This window comes from Artemia sp. Qi Xiang Cuo, chromosome 14 (assembly GCF_049724085.1).
Source record: "Artemia sp. Qi Xiang Cuo chromosome 14, ASM4972408v1, whole genome shotgun sequence".
NCBI classification, from domain to species: Eukaryota; Metazoa; Arthropoda; class Branchiopoda; order Anostraca; family Artemiidae; genus Artemia; species Artemia sp. Qi Xiang Cuo.
In genome coordinates, this window is record NC_142807.1 from 38,022,543 (window position 1) to 38,037,971 (window position 15,429).

The 15,429-nt window shown below is 35.1% G+C and overlaps 1 protein-coding gene across 1 annotated transcript in view; it reads left to right on the forward strand.

The window, feature by feature from the left end:
* The window catches only part of LOC148944435 (uncharacterized), a 56,044-nt gene extending 42,307 nt beyond the window's left edge, over window positions 1-13,737 (forward strand). The window contains exons 10-14 of the mRNA XM_089099925.1: window positions 2,511-2,645; window positions 7,298-7,438; window positions 8,209-8,327; window positions 11,350-11,424; window positions 13,540-13,737. Of these exons, the coding sequence (XP_088956051.1) occupies window positions 2,511-2,645; window positions 7,298-7,438; window positions 8,209-8,327; window positions 11,350-11,424; window positions 13,540-13,689 (620 nt within the window). The 3' untranslated portion in view covers window positions 13,690-13,737. The remainder of the gene's footprint in view (window positions 1-2,510; window positions 2,646-7,297; window positions 7,439-8,208; window positions 8,328-11,349; window positions 11,425-13,539) is intronic.
* Window positions 13,738-15,429: the final 1,692 nt, after the last annotated feature.

The following is a 15,429-nucleotide window of genomic DNA, read 5'->3' on the forward strand; positions in this document are numbered from 1 at the left end:
AAACCCCTTCCCATAAGTTATAAACCCCCTTAATAAGTTATGCCCCAGGGCATAACTTATAACGCCTACCCCCCGGGCCTGATGGGCTGTGTCGACACCGGAGTTTTTTGTTATCAGAACTTTTAACTATCTTAACAAAATGTCTATCTAAAAATTTTTATCTGATGGATTTAGGGCTTGGAGGAGGGGGGGCTGCTTACCGTCCAATCTCTTTTGACTCTTAAAAAGTGAACACGAACTTTCAATTTTCAGTCAAATGATCAGTAAATTTTCAGTACTATTTTCTTCATAAGAAATCTTTATATGTCACTGTAATTTTTTTGCCTCAGGATTATTTTGAACAAAAATAGCTATTCCAAATTTGATCTGGTCCATTTGAAGAAAAAAGGTGTAAGGGGAGGGGGTGCTCTTTAAAAACTCTTGACTCTTAAAAAGGTACGTGATAAATAGGCTTATCAGCTGTTGTTTTTAAAATAAGCAGTTTTTTGAAGAAAATCCAATGGCTATTGTTGTTCAAAACTTCCTATTTTGTGGCCCTGTTCTTTCTGATCTTATTACAACACTAAAAACAATACAACATTAAAACCTTTTTGCCTTTATGCCAATAAGAAATTCATTTTATATGTTGGCAAAATCTACAACTAGAGACAGATCTTGTAGCATCTAGAAAGGATTGTATATTCATTTCAGTATATAATCCTATACTCCAACTCTTCCGGTAAATGTGAGGATATCAGATGGTCGGGGTTAATGCAAAGGGCTGGAAGGGTGGGGCTGGCTGTGCACAACAAAATAAGACGTAGTTAGAAAAAGAACCAATAAAACATTAAAGTCTTATGGCCTTTATGACCTTTGGTTTTCTATTGTCTAAAACTTAGTAACAGAAAACATTAATTAAAAAAAATAAAATAAAATAGCTTTATAAAAGAGGTAACCATTAACAAGCAGCATGTAGAGCTATCCTCCCATTTGTGCAACAAATGGGAGGAGGGGGTTGGGTTTAGTGCAAAGGGGTGGGTGGACGGGGCTGGCTCTGCAAAACCTTCTAGCTTGTGGTCCTGTTTCCTCTGATTTTATTGCACAACTAAAAAAATAATAAAACATCGAAACCTATCTATTGAAATATAAACCTATCATATATTTTTTATATGTAAATCAACTACGCTAAAAAAAATTGCCTAAATGACATCACTTTTGACTATTAAAAAGGACACTAGGCCTTCGAGTATCTAATCAAATGAGCCTTATTTGAAGTTTATACGACAACGCCTTCTATAAAAACCTTATATGCCCCCAGGACTTAACTTAAAACCCTTGTCCTGAGGGTTGGGTGGGGTTGTCTGTCTCAAAAATATATTTTTTATCTCTAAATCAACTAGGCTTAACGAAATAACTATCACAAAATTGTTATGGGACGTGTTTGGGGGAATGATTAGCGTGGAGGAAGGGGGCTAGTTGCCCTCGAATCACTTTTAACTATTAAAAATGGCACTATTCCTTTGAATTTCCAATCGAATGAGCCTTTTTTGAAGTTTCTACGACAACGCCTTCTATAAAAACCTTATAAGCCCCCAGGGCATAACTTAAAACCCTTGCCAAAAAATTATTAAGAGTCATTATTAAGAGTCTAGAACTTTTAATTAGAACTTTTAATTGAACTTTTAACACTAGAACTTTTAATTTCCGTTCGAATGAGCCCTCCCACGATATTCTAGGACCACTGGGTCGATACGATCACCCCTGGAAAAAAAAAAAACAACAAACACGCATCCGTGATCTTTCTTCTGACAAAAAATTCAAAATTCCACATTTTTGTCGATAGGAGCTTGAAACTTCGACAGTAGGGTTCTCTGATACGCTGAATATGATGGTGTGGTTTTCATTTTTAGGGGGTCTTTCCCCTTTTTTTCGAAAATCAGCCAAATTTTCTCAGGCGCGTAACTTTTGATGGGTAGGACTAAACTAGGACGAAACTAATATATTTGAAATCAACATTAAAATCTGATTCTTTTGATATATCTATTGGTATCAAAATCCCATTTTTTAGAGTTTCGGTTGCTATTGAGCCGGGTCGCTCCTTACTTACAGTTCGTTACCACGAACTGTTTGATTATTATTTATTTTATATTTTTATTTTGATTCTTAGTAGTATTTTATTAATTTCTGTGCTACGTTTATTGTTAAACTGGTTTACAGACCAGAGGTGTGATGCTTCGACTTTCTTTTCATCTTTTTATGTATATTTAGTGTAAACCTAGCCCCCCCCCCTTCTCTAGATCTATATATTTACAAAGTAAACAGGGATTTTGTGAGTTTGCTTTTTTAATTAATTATTTGATTTATTGTTAACTATAGAAATGATAATGTTGTTTCTCTTTCTTCTTTCTTCATTAATCAAGTTGTTTATTAACAAAAATTATTGTTATTTGGCTTTTCAATAGGTTTTAAACTGGCTGATTGATTTGCCAACTTGCATCATTTTTTTATTGATAAGTATTTGTCTATCCTAGAAATGATGTATGAAATTCTGAAAAATACCTCCTCTCAGTCAAAATTGCCAGAGGTTAAGCGAAAGAAATTGGAAGATTTACCAGATATGAGGAGACAAGTCGTAACGCCAATCCAAAGTTCTACGTTGTCGAGCGGTAAGTACACGTAGGATTAAAAAAATATTTGTTCACTGATCAGAATTATGTTTCATCAGCGTGATAGCTGAGACTTCATGAAATTGTGAGCCAAAATGGACTAGTTTCCGTGACTTATCGGATCAACAATCAGTAGTCCAAAAGACTCAAATTTTCCCTTTCTTTAAGGCGATGCGATACCTTAAAAATCATTTTGCGAGCCTCAGCGTCGGCTGACCGGCGCAAAGACAAGGGTTAATTAGTGGATTCTCCCAGGCTACTAACTAGCTATCATCAACAGCTGTCGAGATTTCGGGGTTTGACTGTTAAATTTGACTAAAATACAGTGATTTTACACTTTCGTTTTGTCGGCGGTTTGTTAGTCAAAGCAGGTGGCACCACAGGAATTCCCAAAGTGACCAAATTACAAACGTTTTGATAATTGGTCACTTTTTAAATAAAAAAAAACACAGTTCATACTTTCTGATGTGCAACAAAAATAGATTAAAGAAGTTAAGATCGAGAATGGGTTTTTTTTAAGGTCAACAAAAACACTCAACGAACAATACGAATATTCTGGGAGGACAACCGCCTCCTTTCTTCAATTCAATAAGTGAAAGTTTGAAGGAAACATGTTTACACTTTTTTAAACGAAAATGGGAACGAAACAACTTACAATAAAGAAAGTATCTATATATATACGATTAGCAAAAAGATATTGCTACACGCACAAAACTAAATAAATAACTGAACTGGTAAAAAAAAAAAATCATTCCCTAGGTAAGTGAACGCAATTACCTACCTTAGGAAAAAACACGACATCATATGTTGCCTTATTTTACTCAGTGCTTCTTTTACACTAGCTCTTTTGGATCTGAGGTGTTGGGGGCACGTGCCATCTTGTGAATGGAAAAGCTACATAGGATTTATCTCAGGGATAAATATATTATCAGCTTCTCGTGTAAGAAAACGCAAAATAAATATCATTCATTCTAATTTTACCGTATCTTTGTTCAAAGCTAGAACTAAATTTGGGTATTTATATGTTTCGAAAACCTCTCTGTAGTGCTGGGCCACACCTTTGTCCTGCAAAATCATGCTGGCCTGGTAAAATAAAATAATATGGTGTGAGTGGTCATAAATGTGTTCTGTGAGAGCTGAGTCAAAATTTTCAGGCTCTATTCTCTTTTTAAGGGCATTGTCAATTGAAATACAGTACTAGCAGGATCCAGGGGAGGGGGGAGGCTCAGCGTTTGACCCCCCCCCCCAATTTTTTTTTACTCGAAAAGCGTAACAAAAATAAATATAAACAAATTTCTGATCTATTTTTAAGGTTTTTTTGCAGCCCACCTCTCCCCAAACGCGAAACCGGGGTACGCCTTTGGTACTGAGGTATTTTATCAGTAACGTGCTGTCCAGTCCTTCACATATGCCACAGACCGCAAGAGTAAGGAATTCTGTGGACACCGGAAATATTAAACTTAGGTACGAGATCTTTACCATGATACATTGGTGACCTAATAGTTTTACCTCATTTCTTTAGATCTCTGGAAATGGGTTTTAAAGCTCCTTCTATATAAGGGAGACCAAAATAAACTGTTTTTAACTTTTGGTCAGTATTATATGCGCCTATAAAAATTTTAATTTGCTTTTTATTCTAAGAGTTTCGTTAAAACTGAATATCTCTATCTCCAGTGAAAACGGGGTGAATGAAATTGTTTTTTTTAGATTTCCGGCCAAGTAGGTGTCGGCTTTTAGTTTTCTGTCATTTATTCGCATCTGCTATCCAAGCTCTAGAAGTTCTGTCAATACCACCCAATCAATTCTAAGTAATTTGGCTACACAAACTTAAAAAGTCTCTAATGGACGACATCTGGTGATTTTTCAAGATGTCGTATCGCTTAAGGCCAAACAAATTCAAAGTCCTGCTTTAGAATAAGAACAGCAAATACAAAATTTCCTGGTAGTCTGAGTGTACAGGACATGGGAACATGGAGAAGAAGACAGAATTTACCTTGGGCTTCTATTTTTTGAAAGAACAGACAATTAAGAGCTAATTTTCTGGAACCAAGGCTCCGTGAAGCGCTAAAGTAACTTTGACCAAAAGAATACAGAATTGGAACAATCTCTATCACATTTGATTTTAACCTTTTAAAGACGCAACAAAAGTCTTAGCTGTTAATTTCCACCAAAATGAATTGAGATCTAATTCATTGAGGCCCTTCTAATAATTGATAATATCTAAATAATAATATCTAAAAAATTATCTAATAAATCTAAAATAAAATATATAATAAAATAATATCTAAATAAAAATAATAATATCTAAATAATTGAGGCCCTTCGTTTGGACGTCGATGATGAGAAATTCAGCCTTCCCTTACAGAGGGCAGATTGATCATGGACACGCGAGACCGTAGCTGTAGCTGTTGACCCACTTTTGATAAATAAATTCTGCCAGACTGGCGAGCATTCAGGCTGATGTAAAGAAATTTGGATAATTGGATCAGGTACAGACTATAAAATCGTAAAACTGTAATCCTAACTCTTACTTCCCACAAGGTTTTGTAGGAATCCAACGTTTTCTTCTAGTAGATGTATTTATAGAAGGGACTAGGATGATTACTTCCACTCTTTCTCTTCCTTGTGGAGATTGAATCGACCCTCGGCTCTGAAAAGGCATAACTAGGACATTAACTGTTCATTCTGACAACGTTATTACGACACAACTATACTTTTGACACGCACTCTGCTGACTAGAATTTAGGTCCTCCTTGCCCCTTCCCCCAGCTTGAGGCCTGATTGGTCTTGGGCTCCTAAAAAGAAAAATTAGGACATTGGCTGATACCAAACAATATATGAAACAGTAATAAGCATAATGTAACTCTTTTCTCTGTGTATAATATTGCCAAATCAAAAAAAGGAGCTTCATACCCTTATGCATCCCACGGATTGAACATCAATACTTACAGGAACAATTGAAAAACGAAAAATACAAAAAAAATAATAATAATAATCATACATGAGGCCCCACAAAAGGCACTATGGCCTGTATATGTAGGGGGGGGGGGGGAAACTATACAACTAAACCAACGCAAACACACACAAAAATCAAATAAAAACTGCTGCCAACCATTCAAAATTAGCCGAAATCAAGCTACGAAAGATGCTGCACACAAGGCAAACACCACTAAAAAAAAAAAAAAAAACTAAAATAAAAAAAGTGCTCTAGAAACAGTCATCCCAACATAATAAGGAAAATTAATCTAGACGTTATTTTTGAAGGTACCAAACAAGTGATTTTCTCGAGCTGACTCAGGTAGGGTATTCCACGCAATATGACAAATGGTTAACAGGTTGAAATCAGACCTCACCGATGGAGTAAATGAAATATTAATATTCTCTTAATTGGGAAGATGATACGCTGATCAATCAATGACGAAAGAAGGGGTAGTTTTTAGGGCTGTGGGAACATCCCCAAGAGAACAATCAGTTTCAAAAAAGTGAAAGATGCGGACGAAAGAATGTAAAGTGACTAATCAAGTAACAGGTTAGTTGTTAAAATTACACTTTGACATTGTAAAATTATATACGATATTATTAGTCTGATATGGTATATCGGACCAATCGTCGGTATTCAACAGCGTTCCGAAAAAAAAAAATTGAAGAGGGTGTCAGGGGTGCCAGTGGGGGAGAGATAAGGGAGTGCTTCCTAGGTTTTCCCCCCTGTCCCTAGATTTTGAAAGATCCAATTTTTCAAAACCTTCATGAAAAAGTTGGGAAAGAATTGCGGCCTTCCCCTTACATTTTTGTGGATTTGTGCTCATGCAGGTTGGTACGAGCCATAGGTAAGTGAAAAAAAGGCTTGAAATTGGAAGAGGGAGACAAAATAGGGAAAAATGATAACTTCCACTCAAAGGGGATAAATCTCATAGAGACTGTAAATTCTATTTCCAGTGGTTAAAGATTATGCTGAAAGAAGTATTTCCCCTTGTTTAACTATTTTAACTATTTGCTTAACAATAAGAGAAGAACAAGTTGAATCCACCTTAAGATCATTGGCGTCAACAGTTAAAATAAGTCAATTGTTGGTGTAATTAGTAATAAGTAATCAGGTCTGTTCTGTAAATGCTAGATGAATTTACGTTGTTCATCAACTTTTTATTTGGTGAGGAATAAAAGACAGCTATCGCGATAATATTAGAAGAATGAGAGATTGTCTTCAATATGATGCTGAGCCAAAGTATTTCATCATAATCAGGTAGATTAGAGATTGAAATAATTTTAGGGTAGACTACTTCTAGTAAAAAAAAAAAAAAAAAAAAAAAAAAAAAAAAAAAAAATTAATTTCTGATAGTTTTTTTTTTAAATATTGTAGGGAAATCTGGCGCCCGCTTCATAGCAATGTCCCTTCCCCCGTGAAAACTTCCTCCATGGGAAGATCCTTCCAAGTATATTTTTAGTGCCGGCATAAATGGTTTTAGTATTTTGATGAGTCGTGATATTTTTAAGAAGCAATTTGATCCAACTTGGATATGCTTGCGCAACCTTATCACTACCAGAAAAGAATTATGTCTAAAATTGTATTACCTTTAGTATTTTGAGGATGCGAAGGTGTTCTTGTATTGAGTCTCTCCTAATCCATATATTTTCCAAAAATACTTATTTTCTAGGGTCCATGGTTATAAACAAATTCACTCAAGCTAGTGCAAAGCCAATGGAGTCAAGTGGCTTTGGTCTTGTTGGTTCTCCTCGTACCAGTTCTATGGCTACTGTAAACAGCGAAATAAAAGCCATCCATACTCTGGCTAATGGTTAGTGCTTTGATTTGTTGAGTAAATAATCTTCATAGAAAAAAAAAAATCTAAAAGAAAGCTAGTACCATGAACGGAAGCCTCGGTGCCACGGAAAAATGTCCAGGCCTTTCCATATTTCATTAAATATTCTCTTTTTTGTGTTTCCATTGAATCTGCATGATTAATAATAGATTATTATGATTTTGTTGCGGAGAGGCTTATATCCTCTAATTCTAAAAGTAATTATCCTAACTAGTTCATCCTCCGTTCCAGATTGTTATGAAAGATTTAAATTATGCATTTGTTTATTCAAAAAGAAATTGAGCCAATAAATTTGTAAGCACTGAATGGGTTCACCGTAAATAAGAGGAGAGTAAAAGTATGAAAGGGCATAAATACAATAGCATCAACATTTTAGTCCCAAAAGGTTTCGAATGAAATTTACCATTGACTTAGAAAGTCCAAATCATTCATTACTTGACGCATCATCTTGGAACAGGCCAATCCATATTTCCCAAAGACAATTCTACTATTCTTTTGCTCTATTCTCTTATGGAATGTAATATATAAGAACTACGGCGATTGCGTTTGTAATGAAAAAGAGGAAAAGTTAGGTATTCTCATGTTTAATAACCCGAAGGGTACTTACTATTTAAGGTTCATATCGTCTAAGTCTGCGTGACTGCAACTACAGTATCTTTAAACGTTCCTCGCGGGATATAAGCAATTTTTTCTCTCTTGATTGATTATTAAATAGCCTAAAGTTCTTTCTGTCGATTCTATTCTAGGAAGGACTGTATCATCTATGGCTACTTCTAGTGCAATACCTGTAAGTAACAATAGGCAGCGTATTATTCGGCATCCTGTACAGGTCTCTCGAAGTACAACCCCTCAACCAGCATCTTTAGTAAGTTTTTCTTCTTAATTTGCCTTTTTAAAGGGTGTTATAAGGGTACTTGGTAGTTTTATATCGTAAAATAGATATCATTTTCTAATGTGTGAAGTTATGTTGTACCAAATTTTGGCACTGCATTTTTTTTCTTCTTCGTTTTTAGGGGGAATTAAAGGCCACCGCGCGAGGAGTATTTTGTTTTTTAAATGCGTGCTTCCAAATTTTGTACTGCACATGTGTTGTCGTCCTCCCTTAGGAGATGACTGCAGTTGTTTTCCCTGTGGGTATATGTCGAATTTATTTATTATGATGCTTCTTCATTGTAGAAGAGGTTTGTTCTTTCTGATATATTGATTTTTAAAAAAGTGAAAGCACATCAATTAAGATTTCAAAGAAAAATAACTTAGGCTGTGTAAGATTTTTTTGGTATTTATTAGTTTATTATGTTGGCTTAAAATTTGAAGTCGAACCAGCTGGGGGGAATTGTGCAGTAGGGAAAGCTATTGCACAAAATAACCTTAGTGTAGTCGGGAGGGGACTTTGGGAGGGGCCTCGGATCTGTATTAAGGACAGTTTGCCTCTATTCCATATGTGCAGTTATTATGAGTGTAAATTAACCAAATAATAAGCTTAGACAGACAAAACTAGTGTTTGTTCAGCTAAATATAATTTATTTTTTTCTAAATTTGAAATTTGTCATATGTGGCACTGTTCCAAGGGTAAATTTGTTTATCTGATTGGTCCATACATTCTCTTCTTATATTTTAGGGCTGGTATCTCTTGCTATTTAAAGGGCAACAATTAAAACCTCAATTTACTAAACCTAAAACTGAAACTATAATATGATAATTTTCAGTTGGTTCTATTAACATCCTTTCACTATTTGAAACAATAGAAGTAAGGAGGCGGGCCATTTAAAAATACCGAAAACGACGGGCTCCAGAGGCTAAGTTCTAATAAGTAACAATAAACATTTGTGTTTCTTTTTTAAGCAAATTCACAATACCCTAGGTTCTCTGAATCTCATTAAAGCTAATGTGTAGTGATTGTACATGCGAATTAATTTATCTCTTTCTAGAAAAAAATCTTTATCAAAATTACTACTACTACTAATTACTACTAACAACTCACCGTAGCACCAAGCCGCCTGAGGCCAACACAGCAACGCACTCTCCTCCTCCATCCCAATCTATTCAAAGCCTCCCTTTTTACACCCTCCCAGGAAGTTCCCATTTTGTTTAAATCTTTCTTTATGACGTCCTCCCACCCTAGACGAGGACGACCTGCTTTCCGTTTTGCCTTAGACGGTTGGCCGAAAAGGACAATCTTCGGCAATCTGTCATCCTTCATCTGCACGACGTGCCTTAGCCACCTCAACCTTTCTTTCATTATAGCACTAGAAAGCGGTATTGAACCATATTTTTCGTCCAGCCTATTGTTTGAAATATGGTCAGTCAGCCGGGTACCCAGGACAATCCTTAGGCAATTTCTCTGGAAAACATCTAGCAAATCTACATCCGCTTTTTGGAGCACCCATGCTTCAGAGCCATATTTGACTACTGTCATCACAGTAGCTACTAATATTCTAATCTTGGTTTGCAGACTTATCTTCCTGTTCTTCCAAACTTTTTTTAACTGTGAAAAAACACCCTGAGCCTTGGCTATTCTTCTTTTTTTTACTTTTATCAAAATTACTGGAACAAAACCCATTTTTTACCTTTCAATCTGGGTTGTTTTTTGTTTTTTTTTGTTTTTGTTTTTTTAAATCAAATGGCTTGAGATTTTATACTTTTGAGCTTAGCAGATCTCTTTGATGCATATTAAGGAGATAACTCAAACTAGTAAGTTTCCTATAAACTACCGACTGTTAGTGCGTGGAAGACATAGTGCTTCTTACTGACTCAAACTATATCATCACCTACCCCTGAATACTTTGTTTGATAATGCCACCAAAAATGTATGTCGATAAAGTGGAAAAAGACAGAAATCATAGCGTTCAATACAGATTATATTGATGCCCTACCAAATTATTTAGACATATCCTAGCTTCACTGGTTCTTTAGATGGCTCCATCGACCTCTTAAGTTTTTTCCTCGGTTGCCATAGCCTCTGCTTTCCTTGGATGGATAAAATCTACCTGAATAAGCTGACCATAAGACTAGTGACCTTTCCGTTGCAGCTGTATTTTTTTTTTTTTTTTTTTTTTTTTTTGAAACACGAGAATTGAAAATGTGCATAAGGTCAAGAATAAAACAATAAAGAGTTGAAATGAGCCAATACAGAATGGAATTTTCCGTGTCTAAAATAGTGCCATATTTAGCAGTTTTGTTACTAGCCAAAATGTTTGGGGGGGGGGGGGGAGAAAGAGATTTTACCGATTGGCTGTTCAATTTTACCAACTGTTTTTGCCAATAATTAGCATAATGTCCGTTTCGAATACAATACTTAAAATCACTACATAAGTTGGTAAAACCGCTGTATTTACCAACCGAGATTAAGATTTCGGTACATATCATGTCACTATTTTAATGCTGTTTATTTAACCAAATAGAAAATTGTGGCACCATCTGTAAAATCACGACAGGAGTCAGGAAAACTGCTGGCTTTACCGACCACGTTCAAAACTTCTGTAGATTACATGTCAGTATATTCGTGGTCTTTAGTGAACCGAACAAAGAATTTTACCGACCTATTTTTTTTACCGAGTTACCAAAAACATCGGGTCGTACCCCTCCCCCTCCCCTCCATACGTAACGGCCCTGACGTGTAGCAGTCGTTGGAGGAAGAAGCTTAGCCCTGTTGATCCCTAACCTGTTTTTGTAAATAATGTGATGTATGCAAATAAACAACTATATAAACATGTTTTTGGATTTCTTCAGTAAAGAAATTTTCAGAAATTTATTTGGTTGGTAATGTTGGTCTGATGAATGTGTCCAATAGCTTGGAGCTATAAATGTCAGAAAACAAGCTTATAACCTTTTTTTGTGATTTTATACAACACAATTTCTTTTGAAAGATTTAATTTTTATATTTATAGAGGCAAGTGATTTTCCAACGTTCTCCTGTCCCCCAGCCAATAAGACAGCAAAGAGGTGCTACGATTCTTGTTGAGGTAAGTGAATGTTTTGTATATTCCTGTTACAGTGTGATTTATGTTGCCATAAAGTTATATTTCTTTGACATTGAGATTCAGTATCTTACACCTTTAAGTAATAAGTTGTCTAAAGCCAGACCGATCAGCCATAGCTGAAAGTGAAAAATCAATAAAAGACTAAAGGCCGGGAAGGCCAATGGAATTCAGAGAACATCAATACTTTTATGACGTTTCTCCTCTATAATCGCCATAGTATTCTCAGTGCAAAAAAAAAGAAGAAAATATGATCTAAAACCACGATAAAATAATATAATGCGGGCTTACAAGAAATAAAGACAAGTCATGATGATAAAAATTGAGAATTTAAATCCAGCTAATAATCACAAATAAACAAACGATCGTACTACAAAATTACTTCTATTTAATCCAGAATATAACCAAAATAAAGCGATATTTTACTCTTTATCATTGGTAGGTGTTCCTAGCAGCCAGCCATCAATAATCTGAAAACAAACACGTGATGCTGCACAATTGGTTACGATTTCACAATCTTTATCGAGCTTTCTGAATGATATAAAGGATGAGGCGGGTAGAAGATTTAGGTAATGTGGCCTATAGGATTCATGTCTCTTTTGATTAACTTTGCATTGCTCACACTCATTTGCAACTTCAGGAGCGCCTTATAGACCAGCAAAGCTCCATAATCGGAACTCAAATTAAAATATCTCCCAGAAATTTCTAGTCTACTGTGGCTAAACATTTTAAAATTGTCCCAAGTTTTTTTTTTTATTATTTTTTTATTTTATTTATATTTTTTTTTTAATGGTGACAATTGTGTCGAGAAGGATTTCACACTATTGACGAAGAGTTCGTGTAACTAAAAGAAAAAGTTTCTTAGATTTGGCAGTAAATAGCGACACTGGAAATCTCCGTATTTATTCAATTTTATGATAATATTTCGGAAAATAAACCTATCACTAAGGCAAGTAATTTAGATAGAAAAACCTCATGGGCATATTTGATTATTTTTCATCAAAATTGTTAATTTTTTTCAGGTACATCCTAGATTTGATTGGAGAAACTTAATCTTGCATTGAATCTTACTTGATTTTGGTTACTCTTTGGTCTAAGCATGAGGAATTTTACGTTGGTTTAAATTGTCATTTTTTATCAGCTTGCTATGTTCTATTTTTCTTTTTTATCGCATCATTTATCACAAACGTGAAATATCTCTGTTTATTTATCGCCTATGAATTCTAGTTGCCTTATATCTGATGATTTTTTGGTTTCTTCTTATTATTTTTTCGGGGGTATTTGTTACCTTGCAATCATTTTCTTTGTGTTTCAAGCATCTGATTCGCAAATGCAAGCATTAAAATCCATGCATTGAATCGTCGCATCCAGTATGATTGATTTTTTTTCGATCATCAGTCACTCAATTTGCGTTGGAATTCTTTCTTTTTTTTCAGTTGAACCTTGTTGCGGATTCCACAAATTTTTACGCCAACCATTATATTTGCCTGCTCTGTAGATATTCAGTATCATAATCTACCACTTTTGCTGGAATTTGCATAATTGCAAAAAAAGTTCGTAATATCCTTTAAATTATGAAACACCATCGTCTTGGGAAATGTTTTTGTATATAAGAACAACGCTTAACGGTGTAGGATCACTTTTCGTATTTCAGCTAGGTAGCCATTTATTAAAATTGTGGTCTTCAGTGATTTCTGAGAGCTTCGTATATCTGCTTATTTTATGTAATTTTTCCTCCTAAAAGGAAACTACTGGAGATACGACCGATAATAGTCATAAGGACTCCTCTTTTTTTATATTTTCTGTATTCTCATAGATGTTCACAATGGCCGAAAGTTGAGCATAAATATATTATGAATAATTTTTTTGTGTCTTCGTTATTTTGTTTATCGGGCTGCCGTACGGAGCTGTTTGTGTCTTTATTTTCTCAAGGTTAACATGGATATTCATCAATTTTCAATTATTTAATCATAGGTTTGGTAGTGACCTATCCTCCCTATTCATTGATCTTGGGGATGTCTGTGCCAACGAGTGCTTGTTTTCTTAATAGCGTTGTTGCCAAGCACTTATTAAGTCTTAGAGTTCTTTCTTCTTTTTTAGGCTCCGGATGGGACCAGACGCCAGATAACTTTACCGCCTGGTTTTCACGTGACTCGTGAGACTATAAGCTCCCTTGCTCGTGTTGTCCAAAATACGCCAGGAAGAGGACCAATAAGATTGAATACAAATTGGAATCTGAACCAGAACTGATTTTCACTGCTATATTTTTTTTCTGTTTTAGAATATACTCAATGAATAGCAAAATGTTTGCTTGTCAATTATAAGGAAGTATTTTACCCATAAAATGGTTTGGGCAATGAAAAAAAGATCGCAACGAAAACCAAGAACAGCGAACGAGGAAAAATTTTAAGCCGATGAAAGAGATTTACGTAGCACAAGAAAGAGATTTCATGGCAAAAATATCCACTAATCCAACAGCAATGCGAAAAAATACTAAATAACATAAACAAACTAGCATTGATACTGAAAAAAACAAATTATCTAATAAAAGAAAAGATTCCCATTTATGTTCTGCAATGGACTGCACTCGGTGTAATTGATCTTGATGCAACTACTACTAGTAGTAACAACTCACTGCATCACCAAACCGCCTGAGGCCACCATAGCTATGCTCCCTTTTCCTCGCCACCAATCTCTTCAAAGCTTCACTCTTTCCCCTTCTAATGTAGTTTAAACCTTTCTTCTAATCCTTTCTTATTACATATTCTCACTTCTGTTGGGGACGACCTTCTCTGGGCTTGGCTTCGAATGAATGGCCAAAAAGAAGAAGATGTGGTACTCTGTTATTTTTCCTCTGTATAACTGGGCCTAGTCAACTCAATGTTTTTTTCATTATAGCCGGAGAAGCCCAGCCATCGAATTATATTTTCGTAAGAGTATACTGTTTAGTATACGGTCAGTTAAGTGGGTACTTAAGACCGTCGTTAGACAATCCCTGTGGATTCCAGTTTTCGCAACTTTTTGCAAATATGGATGATAAATAATTATTTCTTCTGAGGGCTTTCCTGATACATTAAAAATGTGAAAGGACTTAGATTGAACTTCTAAGCAAACCTAGTAGCTTCAGTCAATCCAAGCACTGAAACGTAAAAAAAACAGCTAAAATTTCAACAAGATTAAATGTTGAAGAAAATCTGGAAGGGATGAAAAAAAGGGAAGTTTCAACTTCAGTATCAGTTTTGGAGGTATATTTGAAGGTATCTATAAGATCCAACAAATTCATCTCTGACGGACATGTAAGTAATTGTAGAGCCTGAAGTGGAGATCTTAATAGTGCTGAAGCTAGATAGCGCATTACAAATCCTACACCTATATATAAAGATACAACTAACAAATAAACATTTGGAGTTTTTAGGACTTAAAATAGAAGCAAGTTTTGGTCCCTGTAGCCATAGTCTATCTCGAACATCATGCCTTATCACTTAATCTTAGAAATAGTTAATATTTTTATCTTGTCAGTTAAATGGTTTCCATGTCACTTGTGTGAAGCATTTTCAGCAGTTTTCTCTCAGCCCCATGCATTTAATGCGCTCAGATATAGCTACCCCAAATTCAGTTTGTTTGTTGAAGAAAGCCATAATCTTCGCTTTTTCATTAACGATATGTCAGGGGGTGAGCTTTTCAGAAAAAATGTTTTCTTACGGCTTTTCAATATATTAAAACTCCTTCAAGTCTCAAGATCTTTTAGGCCACTTTCAGAGAGTAAAATGTTGTAGCTTTTCTTGCACTATAAGAAAGCCTGAGTGTGGTATTTTAAATTGCATCCATTTCTTTATATGATTCAGTTGATGCATGTTCCGAATTTTCTTTTATATATTTGGCATAAAAATTGATTAAAAAGTCAGCCTTGGGTCTCCATTAAATTTCTATTATGCTTTTTCTTATCGGATATGAACAGATTTTATTGAACTAATGCGGGATATAAAAGTA